Below are 17,110 nucleotides of genomic sequence, written 5' to 3' on the forward strand. Positions count from 1 at the left end.
ACAATGTCAAGAGAAAGGTTCTCAAATACTTTTAGGATTTTACAATGTGGACTCAGAAGAGCAGTGGAACGTAGGAAGGTTATTGTTAAAAATACATAAATTCAGTCTCTGCTTCTGCATATGCTAATACCGTCCCTTCTAAACCTATGTGGTCAAGTACATGCTAAGGGTAGATTTATGGATTCTAAGAGTGAACAATATAAATTACTAAGAATACCAGGAAAGTCAAAACCTTAAAGAGTTCAAATTGTCACATATCCATAAAGTCACACCAAAACAGACCCAGAAAAGGGTAATTAAGGAAAATATAAGGGCTTTCAAATAAAGACAATCTGAGAAAACAATCAGGGGACGTGATAAAGGTTGGCTTGATCATAAAAATATGGTTATAGAAATCTTCCTGTAGTCTAATCCTTCCCCATATCTTCAGGGTGAGGATGTTCCTGCTATTCCATCTCAGTTAATGTCCCCTCCTCAGGAAGCCTTTCTCTGAACACCCAGTTTAAAGTAGCCCCCTCCAGTTCCTCTCAATCACATCATCCTGTCTTATTTTCTTCAGAGCGATCAGTGCTATCTAAAGATATCTAGCATATTACATTTATTGTGTTTCCTCCCATACTAGACTATAAGCTCCTAAAGGCAGGGTCCTTCCTTGTCTGTCTGCTTCGCTACTGTATCCCCAGAGCCTAGAACACTGCTTGATATAACATATATTAGGTTCAACAATGCTGAATGAATGGTGATAATGAAAAATTAATGTAACAGTGGTACTCCCTGACACCTAAAGATTATTTGGACAAATGTGATATTTATACAAGTATAAAATTTGTGAAACCAATAAATCAAAATACAGTACTGGCTGAAAACATAAAATAGAATTAAAAACAGTAGAGCCTGACTAGCCTTTGGCTTTTTGTACAGTAGCAAAAAGCAATCCCATTTATGCCCCATAATTAAGCAAATTTAACCCAGATGTTAGTGTCCAACAAAAATAATAAAAAATTTCACAAGATATTCAGTGTAGAAAGCGATAGCACTTTTCAATTAAAATGTGGAAAAGAGGATTTCAAGGGCATCCATGTTCTTTTTTTTTTAATCAAGGTGAAACTGGCATACAATGAAATGTACAATTCAATGAGTTTTGGAAAACACATACATCTACGTAACCAACACTCCAGTCAGAATATAAAACAGTTCCAACACCCTAGAAAGTTTCCATGAGCCCCTTTACAGTCAATTCCCACTGTCCCATAGGAAACTACCAGTAGGATCTCTACCTCCAGTTTAGTTTTGCCTTATCTTTGAATTTAATATAAATGCGTGGCTCATTCTTGCTATTGTGAGAATCAGTAATTTGTTCTTTTTCACTACCGAGTAGTATCCCATTTTATGAATAAATCACAATTCGTTTATCCATTCCCCTGCTGGTGAACATCTGGGTTGTTTCCAGTTTGGACTATTTTGAATAAAGCTTCTGTAAATATTTGTATACAGTCTTTTTGTGAAAATATGAATTTCTATTGAATAAATGACTAGAGTAGAATTGCTGGGTCATAGGTAGGTGAATGTTTAACTTTATAAAAATCTATAGTTTTCCTAAGTGTTTGCACCATTTTATACTCTCATAGGCAATACATAAGAGTTGCAATTGCTCCGCATCTTTGCCAACATAAAGTATGTCTTATTTCAGCCATTCTTAAGAGTGTTTAAAGGCATCTCTTGCGGTTTTAATTTTCCTTTTCTTGACAACTAAAATTACTGAGCACCATCTCATGGGCCTATTAGCCATTCTTTATTTAAATAATTTTTTTTTTATTTTTTAATTACAATTGGTACATATTAGTTTCAGGTGTACAATACAGTGATTAGACATTTATATAACTTAGGAAGCAATCATACCAATAAATCTAGTACCCATCTGACATCATATTATTACAATATTATTGACCATATTCCTTATGCTATACTTTAGATCCCCATTACCGTTTTGTAACTACCAATTTGTACCTCTTAATTCCTTCCCATTTTTACCCCCTCCCATTTGGCAACCTATCTATGAGTTTTTCTGTTTTGTTTATTTCATTCTTTAGATTCCACAGGTAAGTGAAATCATATGGCATTTGTCTCTCTCTGTCTGACTTACTCTACTCAGCACAATACCTTCTAGGTCTGTTTTTGCAGATGGCTGACTTACTCTACTCAGCACAATACCTTCTAGGTATGTTTTGCAGATGGCAAGATTTTGTTCTTTTTTATGACTGAGTAATATTCTACTGAATTTATGTCCTGCCTCTTCTTTATCCATTCAGATCTGGTGAAGGAAATAGAAATACAAGCCTAGGAAGTGAGGGAGTCCTAAATAAGATGAAGCCAAAGAGGCCCACACCAAGACACATAATAATTAAAATGCCAAAGATTAAAGACAAAGAGAGAATCTTAAAAGCAGCAAGAGAAAAAGCAATTAGTTACCTACAAGGGAGCTCCTATAAGACTGTCAGTTGATTTCACAACAGAAATTTTGTAGGCCACAAGGGGTTGGTGTGAAATATTTAAAGTGATGAAAAGCAAGGACCTACAGCCAAGATAACAGGCCATTCTTATGTCTTCTTTATTGAACTGTTCAAGTTTTTTACTAAGTTTGATTAGGGGATTTTTATTATTGAGTTCTAACAGTTCCTTTTATATATTCTCAGTAATGACAAATTAGAATATGGAATAGAAAAAAATGTTAGTTATAATTTAAAAAAAAACCTCATACTACATCATACACAAAAATCTTGAGTCTGAAACTCGAGACCTTAATTTTTACAAGAAAATAAAGAGATTATCTTTTTAATTTGGGGTAAAGATGGACTCCTTAAAAAAGACACAAAAAGCTAAGTGTAAAGGAAAGAAACAATGTTAGGCTACATTAAAATTAAGAAATTCTGTTCTACCAAAGTTACCAAAAACAAAATGAAAAGACAAGCTTCAGACTGGGAGAAGATTTTTTTTAATGCATATTACCAACAAAGGATTAGTAACCAGAATATTTAAAAAGAAAGAAAGGGAGGAAGGGGGCAGGGGAGGGGGAGGAGAAAGGGAACGAAAAGAAATTCTTTTACAAATTAGTAAGAAAAACACAAACAGCCAGATAGGAAAAGTAGCAAACAGTAAGAAAAATATTTTTCACAGAAGATAAACTACAAATATAGTCAATGAACATAAAAAGATGCTAAGTGTCACTGATAATCAGGTAAGAGCAAATCCGGTTCACAATGAGAGTCCATCTAAAATCCACCCTACCGACAAAGCTTGTTAAAATTTGACATCAAATGTTAGCTTGAATGCAGAAAACCAGGAACCATTATGCTGCTGCCAAGAGTGTAAAGTGGTGTAACAGCTTTGCAGAGGAAATATGGCAGTATAAGGTGCAGTTAAAGATGTGCATCCCCTACAACCAGCCTCTCCATGCTTAGTACATATTCTAGAGCAGCAGTCCTCAAACTTTGTGGTCTCAAAACTTCTTTACACTATTAAAAATTATTTGCTTATACAGGTTATATCCATAGATGTTTATTGCATTAGATATTAAAATCGATAAATTTAAAAATATTTCCTTTAAAACAACCGACAGGAAAATAATTATGTTATCATAGGTAACATATTTTTATAAAACATAACTACATTTTCCAAAACAAACAAAATTTAGTAAGAAGAATGACTCCACTACTTACTTATGAGAAAATGAAAAGGGAGAAAAAGGCAAAGAGTATTATTATTATTACTATTATTATTATTTTCACCCAACAGACTCCCTAGAAAGATCTAGGAATGAGAGAATGGTCCTCCAGCAGTCCCAGGTTACACTTTGAAAACCACCTTAAACACTCTAGTACATTTGCATAACACATACAAACACACACACACTATGTTTACTACAGCATTGTAATAACGACAAATTGGAAAAAATAAAAATATTTATCAAAGAATGGATAGTGTCTATTTATACACAAAACAGTTTAAAATACCACGAAGCAGTTTAAAATAAGTAAACTGAGAGCTACAGGAATCAATGTAACATCATTTCAAACACTGTTCTCAAAAACAAATTGAAAGATGGAAACATGTAATGAAACTTTAATAAGTGGCATGATTTATACAAACTTTGAGAATATGCAAAAAAGCACTATTTCTCATCTATGGATAAACATCCATGTAGTTATAGTACAAAAACATGCATATGAAATACAAACACCAAATTTATCATAGTGGTGGTTATAAGAAGGAATTTAAGAGACTGCATAAGAGATGGGTACACAAGGGGCCTCCTACTACAAATGTGACATTTTCTTAAAAGGAAAAGAACTCAAGTGTTAAAATGTTAAAATGTGTTAAGCGCTAGGGGATGGTTTATGTGAGTGTTCTTTATTTAGTCTCTGTTCCTTTCTGTATATTGAAAATATCTCATAATTTAAAAGAGAGAGAGAGAAAATGTTCTGCTCTCCTTGGTTTAGGCAAATAAAAATCTCTCGGTATGCTCTAACACTATCATCATCAGCCTAATCAGATTAGTTTACATTTTTTTAACTATTATCTTTGACATATAAAAATTGTACGTATTTAAGGTGTACAACTTGATGTTTTGATATATGCATATATGTGAAAAGACCACCACAATCAAGCTAAATAACTTATTCATCACCTCTACATAGTTACCAGTGTGTGTGTCAAGATTTAAGATCAGTCCTCTTAGGAAACTGCAAGTATACAATACAGTATTGGTAATTAGCATTTCCATGCTGTATATCAGATCTCCAGAACTCATTCATCTTGCATTAACTGAAACTTTGTACTCTTTCAATGTTAAATGTTCTCCTAAAACATTTTTTACAAAATATCCTTTATACAAATGAATTCCAAAATTCAAACACTAAAATACCTTAAGGTTCTTTTTAAGGAATTATAAGGGAATTATTTTAAGAAATTATTATGAATCAAAAGCTCTATTATTGCTAAGTTGGTAAATTGATGTTAATGACAGACAGTCCAATAAAAAGTCAAAAGACCTGTAACAACTTCACGTAAAAACAAAGTTATCCAAAACGACTATCTTTTTTTTTCTTCTAAAAATCTACTACGATAGCAAATTGTAGTGAAGCAAATACAGAATTATGGATTTGGGGAATAAAACCACATTCTAATGTAAAATTTAGGTATAAATTTGTCCTACTCTGAGCTAACTCTCATAAATATTATGACCTGAGGAAATGGCAACAAGCTGTCAATTTAATGCAACTACTTTTTTCCAATTAATTTATATTTCAGACACATAGTAATGTTTTTACTATAAACATTTATATAAAGTGGCTGTTTTCAATAATCTTACTTTTTTCTAAGTTGTTTTAAAGTGATTTGTTAAATAAAATCATAAACTTGAAGATTTTGCATACACAAATTTATTTATTCTATCATTTAAACACTGATTCTCAAGGGGGGGATGCTGTGAAAACTAAGCAAAGATTTTTATCTCACTGCTTTTTTAAAACTTTTTTTTAAGTCAACTGGAATTAAAGGAGGGCCTGAGATTTAAAAGAACATGAGTTTTTTAAAAGTTTGAAACAGCAAAAAAATCTAAAGACTTTCATATTTTTCATTAACAACTTTTTAAAAAAGTAGGTTACTACACTGCCTTGAAAGTAACTTCTAGTTTCTTATATTTCCAATCAAACTTCATTTTTAAAAACTGTCACAATCTCACTGACGTCTAAAACTTGCTTACTCTTTTTTTAACTCCCCCCTTCCTCCTCTCTCTTCCTTCTTTTCTTTACAGACACTGTTAACTCATTTGAATCTTACAACAACCCTCTGTGGTAGAAACTATCGTTAGTCTCGTTTCATAGATGAGGCAAGATGGTAAAGTAACTTGTTCAAGGTTCCAAACGTTATAAATGACAGTCAGGATTCAAACCCAGAGTCCAAGCCAAAGTGAAGTCATTTTTTTTTAAGTTTCCATTGTTTCTAATTTTTCATGTCACTATTCTTAAAATTTTAGCAACTAAAAGCAATGTTCATTTGTTTTCCATAAACTACCAGGTTTAAGAAGTATGAGGCAGAGGAAAGGGGCTTTATAGACTATGTTTATCAAATGAGTGGAGGAAAAACAATGACATGAATAAATAGGAAAGAATAATAAGTGAGGGAGAAGATAACACATTCAGTGTAGGACAAAGTTATTTGGTGGTACCTGAAGAACATGCAAGCAGTGGTGGCTGGTAAGCAGGCAGATGTGTCAATCTGAACCTTAAAGAGAGGGGAGGTCTGTGCTGGAGCTAGGACTCCCAAAGGCAAGTGAGCCATGAGGGGTGGGTAAAATTCACACAATAAAGGGAGGAAGGCAGCCTGCACTCAGGGTAGTAGGAATGATGAGGAAAGGCACAAAGAGAAAAAAAGACAAAGCAGGTTCAGGGCAACAGACAAGTTTTGGATTTGGCACAGGGTTCATATAAGTAGAAGCAGTGACATGTGGGAAGTTCAGGTGGGTCAGAATGTCTCCTCAATTAGAATATGAAATCCTTACCAGCAAGACAAGCCTGTGTTCCTGTGTTCTCTGCATTTTGCAGAGTGATCAAATCAGGCTAAAATATAACACAGCCTCATTTTTAATACAATGAAGTCAAAATATGGGTAACTGAAGGTAGGCTGAGGCTTTCACGGTTCATGCAAACATTTAAAAATGCACTAATGTAAAGGAATATTAGGAGACTTTTAAGATTTTACATGTCTAAGAGGGTTTCAATCACTTTAGAAATATATATGTATAGACATTTACTATAAATTAGACATTTAGTATCCAACTGAGGTTAAAGTATATTTGAGCACCTACTGTGGGCAAAGTGCAGTACATGCAGGAAAGCTTAAGAAGGAGAGAGCATATTCTTACATGTTCCTGCCTGCCTAAGGCTGGGACACCTGGCATCTGCAAAGCTTACTCTGATGTAGGACATATTCATCCTGCCATATGCCATATTGATACCATTAATGTTAATCAGAGGATCTTGCAAAGATTTTTAGTGGATGCAACGTAAGCCAGCCTTTGAGAAAGAGTGGGATTTGGAAGGAAGTTAAGGAAAGAGAACTGGGTACTCAGGACCGAGAGAATAACGCATGCAAGAATATTTGGCTACATCAAAGAGCCTTGCCATGTGCCTCTATAGATTGTTTTATTGGCAACTTAATGGATATTTACCAAAAAAACTGCCTTTCCTACATGCCCTTTTACAGTTAAAACCTATTTAATAAGTAATACAAGAATATGATAAACATTTTTTTCAAAAATTACAAAAAAGGAGTGAAGTCTCCCTCCTAACCAGTTGTCAGCTCTAGATACTCTATGAAACTGCATCTCTTTTAAACTATTTTAAACTTAGATTTTCTAATTCTGATTGGCATTTCTGTGATTTAGTGATTCTTAATTAACTGTCTATAATATATGATTCTCTTTGTCACATCCTCGAAATTTCCACCAAGAAAACTGGTACTCTACAAACAAGGCTGCATTTCAAGGTGCAGACAGAAATAAGTTTAATAAGATTTTATTTCCTTTAGAATTTTCCTCTTTATTCTGCTAAATTTCTGAATCAAACAACTTATCTAATGAATATCTACTTTAAAAGACACATAGACACACACACACACACACACACACACACAAACTAGAACTCTGCCTACCTGCAGGTCCTTTATAATGTAAAGTAATAGAGTATCAAGTTGTGTTGATTTGTTTAGAGTTATGGTCTCCAAAGGGGTTCATGCACCCCAAGGCAGAGTACAAGGCAAACCTTTGGGGTGTAGGAAAAAGTAGAACTTAACAATTACTTTTTACTACTTATTTTCAAATTTACATTGTGGAAGCTTTATCATATACATAACAAATTAATTTATTCGTATATGTATAAAATTTATAAAGATATTAAGAATGCATATTCAAATATATTTTGCTAATGAAGGTAATTTTAAAAGTTTTGAGAATTAAACAGCTCGGTATATGAGGTGTTCGTTTCTAAAAATAAATTTTTTATTGAATTTCTAAAGTATATGAAGCGCTAATTTGGGTGGAATAAACAGAAAACAAACTGAAAAAGGGAAAAATCAACGCTTGGCTAGACTGGAAATTTTGAGGAAAAAGTACATAGCTTACTTTTTGATATGTGGTTCTTTTCAACCATGTTACTATTACAAGAGTTACTGAAAACAAAGTCTATTCATCATGGTTAAGGAGATGGGCTCTGAACTCAGATTGTCAGGTTCAAATCCTGACTGCACCATTTACTTTAGCAGGGGCTAACTGATACATACAAATATCCTTTTTCAGTGTCTGGTTCTTAAGCAGCCAAAATGTTAACAATTATTAAATAAAAAGAACACCATTTAAAAACAGTAGCTTTCTATAGTAACTGAAATGAAAGAGCTGAGTCGTGTTTTAATGTGGCGTAACCTTTTGGAATGATGCTTTAGGGGTCTAACTAAAATGTATTTAAACAAATGGAAGCTTTTTTCCTCCTCTTTTTTAAATCCAAAAAAATTCCCTCAATATCGCTCCCATGAACTATTTCGTCTTGGAACAACTAATGTAAATTAAACAATGTCTGTCCCTAGCCAAACAGATACCGGAATAACTTTATACAGTATATCTTCTTGGCTTCACTTTTATGTGGAACATGTGTTTATATTTTGACCTTTTGTTTTTTAAAAAAAATACAGAAACATTTTTAAACAGCAGCAACTGGAATGATTTTTTTTTTGTTTCCAAACATATTAAGCTACACATGGCAGAACCTATTACTGAAACATTTATAAATGTTACACCAACTGTGTTTATATTTCTGATTTTTTTAGATTGTTTTGTTTTCATGTAAGCCATGACCTACAAATTTTAGCTCAAATTCTTTCCACAAAATACTTACATAATGGAACAGTTTGAGTCATTTTGAATATCTGAAACACAAAATTCACTCCCATAAAATAAAGATAATGATTGGCATCATAGTGAGGTTTTTATATGGGTTTCGTGACTATCCTAACCACTCTTAATAGTATGGGTAAGAGTGGAAGGACTATAAGAATAAGACCAAGAACATGATAATAATACATCTAACTCTGAAAAATCACTGCACTTTTTTCTTTTCAACTGTCTCTTCTAAGTTGACACAAAAAAGTCTAATATGAGATTTCACTGCTATGGAAAAAAAATCAAAGAGCAAAAAGAAACTGGTATTTCTGAAGGCAAAAGCACTTCTCTTTAGCCTAACCTTTTAAACCTTATCTATCACCTTGATGGAAGAAAGAATTCATAATATGTAAGTTAATATAAATAGCACACAAAATGTAAGTGATAGTTCTGTGAACAAGACCAAAACCGAATAAACTTGGAACTTTTCTGGTTCTCAGCTGCTCCATCTGTTAAATGAAATAGATTATATATACTATCGATGAGACGGTCTCTGTGAAAAGGACTGCTTCTTAAGAAGTGTAGAGATAGAAAACTTAAGAGAATCATTTTTTCTTAAAAAAAAAAAAAATAGGAGTTGGCCCTCAGTAAAAATTTCTGAAGCAAATGAATGAGCATAGTATCCTACTTTCTCACTTTCACACATTCACTCTCCTTCTAAGCCATCCCAGGTCTCAGCCCCTTTCTGGGCATGTGATTCTAGGCACTACTAAGGTAGACCCTGCAGTCACTCCATCGCCTTCACTGAATTCCTCACCCTCCAACAGCCCTACATGCCCTATCTATTGCTACTATTCTCATTAAATGACTTTCTTAATGGGTTACGAATATACTCATTGACCAATGTGAAGCTCTGTCAGTATTCACACAGTTAAAAAAGAAACACATTTGTTTTTTGACACAGCTATGAACAAAATCTTGACAGCTGGAAATTTACTGGAATCCGCGGAATAAGATTTGCAACAATAAATAACCATGAATTATTTACTCCCTCCGCCCAGACACCTTACATCATTTTATGTGCAACCTCAAATGGAAAGCTTGTAACTATTTTATATTAAATAATGGCTGAACAGTTGGATTTTTAAGATAGGTAGACCAATGAAAGTATCCAAGGCTTAAATTATGTTTAGGTTTTTTTATTTTATGCCCCCTCTTCAGACAAAGTTTAAGTCACTCAAAGAACCCTTCACAAGTCTCAACTGATTTCACTCCTCTCTCCTGCCTCCCTCCCTCTTTGTCCTTCTCCCTTTACCTCCCTCCCTTTTTCCCAAAGCCTAAAACAGACAGATAATCATTTGAGAAAATACACTATTTTAAGTCCTTTGATGTCTCAATTTCAAACCCTAAAGCAATCCACTTAATACTACTATCAAAATTTACAATGTTCTTAACCATTCTACTTTGAAAAATCACAATTACCATTTTTAAATCTTCTCTAATGTTATTGTTTTATGCTACAATAATGGCTTCAATACTTTAGCCATTTGTCATAAATGATGCAATCCATTTCAGGAGGATTTAAAAGCACACTTCTAATAGCCGAAAACCATCGTCTCATTAATTACAAAATCCTGGGCTCTTAGCTACAAATTATGAGTTGAAAGGATATGGTTTATTACTACTTAACATAACTTCACAGCTCATTTCATACTTCATCTTTCTAAATAGTGCAAATGCTTGATTCACTTCCACCAAATACGATAAAATAGCTATTCTGTAAGAAAAATTTCTGTAAAATTTCATATTAATGAGACATTCGTTTAACATGTAATCAAACATGTAATGAGATGAAACAGGACTGCTTGCTGTGTAGTTCTAGGGGCCTTACAAATATTAATCCATTTATCTTTGTAACAACTTTATGATGAGGGTACTATTAATATATCAACATGCCTAGCACAGCACTTCATACATAAAGAAAATAAATGTTGTATGAATTTAAAGTAAATCCAAAAAATAAAAAACACCTCACTTTCATGAATACTTTTCAAACCAATTAAATGTATTTAAGGAGTTGATGACATATTAAAAGATATTTTAACTTTCAGTTAGTTGCAACCACTAAAATAAATTTCTTTAGGTCATATGTTGATAGCTACATGCAGTGGGAGACAAGACCTAACAATTGGCTGTTTCGTCTCATAATAATCTCTAGTCACCATAGAGCAAGTTCTTAAATAAAGGCACACAAAAGTGAGCCTAATCAATCCACGAAAGCAACAATTCTTTGAAGCTATGATTACTCTCTATAACTTACCATTATCAGTTAGGCCAAGAACTCAATAGGTAAACATACTTTTTACTCCCAGTATGAGCATAGTTAAGAATATTTTCACAGCAGATTCTTGGAAAGTCGCTCTCTCTATGGCCCTTACTGCTTTGCCATCTCATTTTAGGAAGACCACATAAACCATTTCAACAGATGAATTTCTGACTTTTATTTTTCAGGTTACAATGAAGCCTAGTTCTTCTAATTCTTTATCTAAGACAAATATTTGCTCATAATCCTCTAAGAAAACTTTGTTAGACACATGAATATTCTTCCCAACTCTCTTTCAACTAATTCTCATGATAAATAATTTTTTCTTAGTCTCCCACCACCACAACCACCATCACTAGGAGCTCTAACGTTCAAGTATTTTGCATGATTTTAAGGATCTCTGCTAAATTCTCCATACTCTCTGTAAATTATAAAAAGTCAATAAGGTAAATAAGATTCTCCAACAAAGATTTAATATATGTCAGAGTTAAGAGGATTAAGTCATAATTTTATATGGTAAATTTCGATTTATATACCTTTGATATGCTTCCTTATTAGGTATGCTTCTATATTTTTGGCTGTGTATCCACTCTGAATTCTAGATCTTCTTCTTCCACAAGAGAGAAAATTAGTTCTTCCATATTTTATATTAGTTTATTTTTCTCCCAGGTTGATTGCTCTTCATAATCAATACGTAATTTATTTTGTTCTGGCCACTTGTCAATTTATCAGGGTAATTTGGAATTTTATTTATTTCATTTTTATAATTTCGGTAATTTCACTGAAGAAATTATTGAGCAACACAAGATCTCACAGTAATACCAATATAAAACCATTACGGGTATTCCCCACTTTTCAAAAGTTCATGTTTCGCCACTTCACTTTTATGAAAGACCTATATTAGTACATATCTATTTTTGCTAATGAAAAGAAATCTGAAAAGGATTTTCACTTTTGCAAAAAATGGCAAAAAGCGAAAATACTGTTCAGCATTTTTTTTTTGCAGCAAGCTTGTAGAGGAAGTGCATACCCCAAGCAGCAAGAGTAGCACTGCTTTTACTATATGTTAGTGTTATTTTTGGTTTTATGTGTTATTTGGTATGATTTGGTAGGGCTTTTGGGGTTCGAAATTTTTTCTATCTAAATTAATGGTACAGTTGACACTTGAACACAGGTTTGAACTGCACAGTCCCACTTATACACGGAGATTTTCAATAAATACTATAAGTGTATTTTCTCTTCCTTATAATTTTCTTAATAATTTTTCCCTAGCTTACTTTACTGTAAGAATAAGGTATATATTTACATATAATGTAGTACATATGCATATAACATTTATGTTAATTTGACTGTTCATGTTATCAGTAAGGCTTCCAGTCAACAGTAGGTTATCAATAGTTAAGTTTTTGAAGAGTCAGAGTTATGAGGTTTTTCAGCTTCACAGGGGTTGGGGCCCCTAATCTTCCTTCTCCCTGCCCCTCACTTCCTGTTGTTCAAGAGCCAACTGTAATTGCCTCTTTACTTTAGAAAAGATTTCATAAAAATGCTCTATTTTCCGATGAGGGGGGAACCTGTAGTTACCATAGATTCCACTCCAATTGGTACTGATCCAACTCTTTGGCCTGTAAACTTTAAACTTTGCCCTGTAAACTTCTAATAAATTCCAAGCCTGGGGACACTACTCTTTGGCCTGTAAACTTTAAACTTTGCCCTGTAAACTTCTAATAAATTCCAAGCCTGGGGACACTACTCTTTCAGAAGTGACAAAGTCAAGCTTTATTCACTTTCTGCAGGATGGGGAAGGAGGAGGCAGAGTCTTCATTATAGCTTCTTTCAGGACTTTAAGAGTTCCTGGAAAAGGGGATCACCATATGCCATTGTTATTCTAACACTTAAAGGTTGCCCTTGTAATCGGAATTGACAGCAAACTGAAAATAGAAATTAGAAGCAATAAAATTAGAAGAAAATAGGAGAGGAATGGGAGAGCTGTCAGCAGAAGAAGGGATCCTTTAGAAAAGTAGGAAAGAGTAAAGACCACTTTCACCCATCTGACTATTTGGCCTGGTGCCATCAATGGCCATGCTACCAGACCCTGGCTGGTTTATTTAATTCAACAACCACATGAGGAGATCAATGTCATTTGCTCGATTCCTATGTGAGTCAATGGCCACCAGCTTCATGGTCAAAAACGTGCCTTTTTGCCAATCTCTCATAAATACCAGCACTTGTCCAAAAGGAATTCATGAGAATGGGTATGAACCAATCAATGCAGATTCACCACCATTACTAGAAAAAATAACTAGAAAAACCTGACCTATGAGTCAGCCCATACTACAATTTTCATTTAGGAAGAACTCCCTGATGGTCTTGGGTCAGAGAGATGGGAGTAAGAAACAAGGCTCTACTACTTACTAGCCTTATATGTGACCTTGGAGAAGTTAATTTTCCAGAGTTTTAAAGATAAAACACATTCTGGTAGAGCTTGACGTAAAAGGGATGCTCCAGTGATGCTAGGCTCCACTCCATTCTGGAGTTAAAAGCTGGGCACTAAGAGCACAAGGATGGAACCAGGCCCACATGTGTTCCGATCCTGGTTTTGCAGCACACTGGCTGTGAAACACTGGGCAAGTGACCTTCTCATCTTATAAAGTTGGGATAATGATTTAAAGCATTAAGAGCTAGTACCTAGCACACAGTGAATGTCAATAAAGTGCAGCTATTTTCTTTTAACTGTTAATATGAGAAAGAGATCATCACTATCAGTTGATCAATGTTTCTCAAAGTGTGGCCAGGTAACTATGGATATCAGAATGACCTGGCATGTCTGTTTAAAAAAAAAAAAAATCCTATGTTTCACCCCAACCTATTCAAAAAAGCTCTTCAAGAATGGTACCTAGTAATATTCATTTCTGAATCAAACTTCCTTGAGATGCATACTAAAATTTAAGAATTAATGATCCAGCTGGTCTTGTGCTGTGTCACAGTAAATTAAGATTTGTCTTCTAGTAGCTAGTCCTTACTATGCTAAAATTACCCAAGATGTTTTTCCGCAAGTTTTTTGGCACTTTTTTAGACCTAGACATTAAATTGATAGGCTCGCTTGTTTTTTTTTTGTTTGTTTTCTTCCTTCTAATGGCACTATTTTGATATTTTTTTCCCTCTTTGACCAGAGGTCACTACACTATGGCCTTGGTTTATAACCAGTTTTGTACAACTCCAACTTCCAGAGGGAATATGTGTTCAAAGGGCTGTTTTAAAAGAAGTGATAGAGACCAAATGTTGCTCACAAAGTCTAAAATATTTGGACCTTTACAAAAATGTTTGCCAGCCCTTTGGTAGCCTGTAATTGTTTTTAAACTCTGGGTCTTAACACAATTTACTTTAAATAAGAGAGAACTGATTATAATAGAAAATGTTTTAGTAGATATTTTCCACTGCACCTAGTAAAGTATCATTGCCAAAGTTTTTTGGGGGGTGGATGGGTGTGTGTGTGTGTATGTGTGTGTGTGTGTGTGTGTGTGTGTGTAGGATAACGATAAAATTGTATTTGGTTGCAACCAAAAAGTTTTTAGGTCCTTGGCAGGGTAGGGCTGGGGTTAACAAGTACAACTGATTAACGAATATTTATTAAAACTCACATTGAATAATTTTTACAATAAAGGTGCCTCGGAGAATATAAACCCATATAAAACAATGCCTGCTGTTTAGAATTTAATGGGTTATTTTTTCATTGCAAAATGGAAATAAAATCTGTTCCATGTATAACATGCACTGTTGTAAGGAAAAAATGGAATCATCAATGCCAAGTACTTCAAAAGCATTACACAAACAAAACGTTTTAGTTATACTAATAACACATTGTATTGAACATATATAGGTTCTTTACCAACTCCCTTAGTTCCTAGTTTCCTCCAATCTTGGAAACTAGCCCTTTTTTTCCTTTGTGTGTATGCATGTGTGTGTGTATACCCATGTGTGCACGTGTGTGTTGGGAGCATAAAAAGAAGTATTAGATGCCTCTGCCCTTTCTGTGTCATCCACTAATGGCTTCTTCTCATCTATTTAAAATATGTATTCTTTGATCCTTTTCCTGTTTCTAGTAAAAAAAAAAATTTTTTTTTTTGATTAAAATCTCATGCAAAAAGAACAAGTAAGACTATGATTATCCTATCCCTGGATACACTAAAAAGTCCAAAATTAAAAATTTTTAGGTGACACTCTTTCCTTTTATATAAATAGAGCACTAATTTCCAGGGCTTTTGTGATTGTTTTGAACAAGCTAAAAACATGTTAATTTTATAACACATTTCAACAATTTTGCAAAGAAAATAAACACCTTCCTAGGAACATACACAAGAAAATGACACTTTAAAATGTTTTCATTATATGAAGTGTTGCAGACACACAAACCACAAGCAGTGTAAATAAATAAAAGCTGGTGCAATGCTGAATGCATGTTTGCCTTACATCACAAAGAAACACTTGCAGACTGCATACCATGTTTCAGCATGGGATACCATAAAGATAGGACTTAGGCTTTTGTGTAAATGCAGGAGGCTGTAAATGTGAGTGTGGCTGTGTGTGTTAGGAAAAGAGGGTTGTAAGCAGAAGGGGTGGGACTTGCCAAGAGCAGCTATTTGAGAAAATTCCTTTTCTTTCTCCCATTCATTCTTTCTAGTTTCAGTGTCTGGCACAGTCTTTACAATTACTCATTGGCTTTTCATTCTAAAGACAACAAGCTTTCAGAACTTCCTACAGTGTTTTTCACACACTTAAAAAAAAAGGAACCAAATCATTCAATATTTGTTTTAAATAAAAAGCAAACTATTAGCCCGTTTCCTCATTCCAAAGACCCCATGTGTTGCAGGCTAAAAAGGATCCTTTGTTGTGTGTCCAAAAATAAAACAACGCGGTATTGGTAAATTGGAAAATAACATATTACATTGTTTCCACGAATGTCAAAGCTATTACCATAAATTTTGTTCTGCCCCAGTGAGTTCAATTTCATGCTCATTTTAGAGAATTTACCCTCTTAACAACAAAGCCAATTTAATTGACCCCCCGCCCCTTGCCTTTTTGCTTAAATATGTAAGGGCTGAAAGAGGACGCTAAGTGGGCCAGTTTCCTTTATGCGCAATGGTATCCGTCCAGCGCAATATCTTCAAAGTTGTCTTGAGGATGCCAACCCCAAGCTGGCCGTCCAACACCTCCCAGCCCAGGACCAGAAGGGGCAGAGAACCCTAACCTTTTAGCTCCCCACCTCCAGAGGAGACGAGGGGGAGGGCATAACAAGAGAGCAGAATAGGAAGGTGGGCGAATGGGAGAGACAGAAATGGATGCTGAGGGGGTGGGCGAGATGAAACGGTAGGGAAGGTGGAGAATGCGGGGAGAGGTGCGTGAGCAAAGCTGCGGGATTAAAGAGCAAAGGAAAGAACGGCGGTGGGAAGCGGGGGCGCGCAGGGGTTCGGTCCTCACCATTGAACGCCCCGGTGTCCGCGGCCTCCTCCTCCTCCTCCTGCTCCCCGTTCTCGGAGTCGGTGTGCATGGGCTCCTCGGCGAAGTTGACCCCTTTGCTGGGGGTGCCACCCCCGGCGGCTGCGTCCGCGTCCCCCCAGGTCCTGCCCTCATGGCCCGAGCGCGCGGCGCCTTTGCGCTCGTTCTCCTGCTGCAGGCGCGTGAAGTGCTGCAGCGCGAACTCCAGCAGGTCCGCGGGCTGGTGCCTCAGCACCTCCACCGTGAAGCCCTGCAACAGCTCCGTCAGTCCCGCTGGGATTTCGATGCTCATCCTGCCTCCCGGACGGCGGGCGCCTGGGCGCCGCCCTCGCCCCCTCCCGGGACCGGCCTGGGGCACCGCGGCT

At 35.3% G+C, this 17,110-nt stretch overlaps 1 protein-coding gene across 1 annotated transcript in view; it reads right to left on the reverse strand.

Moving 5' to 3' along the window:
• The window catches only part of PRKAR2B (protein kinase cAMP-dependent type II regulatory subunit beta), an 86,506-nt gene extending 69,402 nt beyond the window's left edge, over positions 1-17,104 (reverse strand). Inside the window, exon 1 of the mRNA XM_011372506.2 lies at positions 16,728-17,104. Within this exon, the coding sequence (XP_011370808.1) occupies positions 16,728-17,037 (310 nt within the window). The 5' untranslated portion in view covers positions 17,038-17,104. The remainder of the gene's footprint in view (positions 1-16,727) is intronic.
• Between the last annotated feature and the right edge of the window lie 6 nt (positions 17,105-17,110).

The sequence above is a fragment of the Pteropus vampyrus genome, unplaced genomic scaffold (genome assembly GCF_000151845.1).
Source record: "Pteropus vampyrus isolate Shadow unplaced genomic scaffold, Pvam_2.0 Scaffold208, whole genome shotgun sequence".
NCBI lineage: Eukaryota > Metazoa > Chordata > Mammalia > Chiroptera > Pteropodidae > Pteropus > Pteropus vampyrus.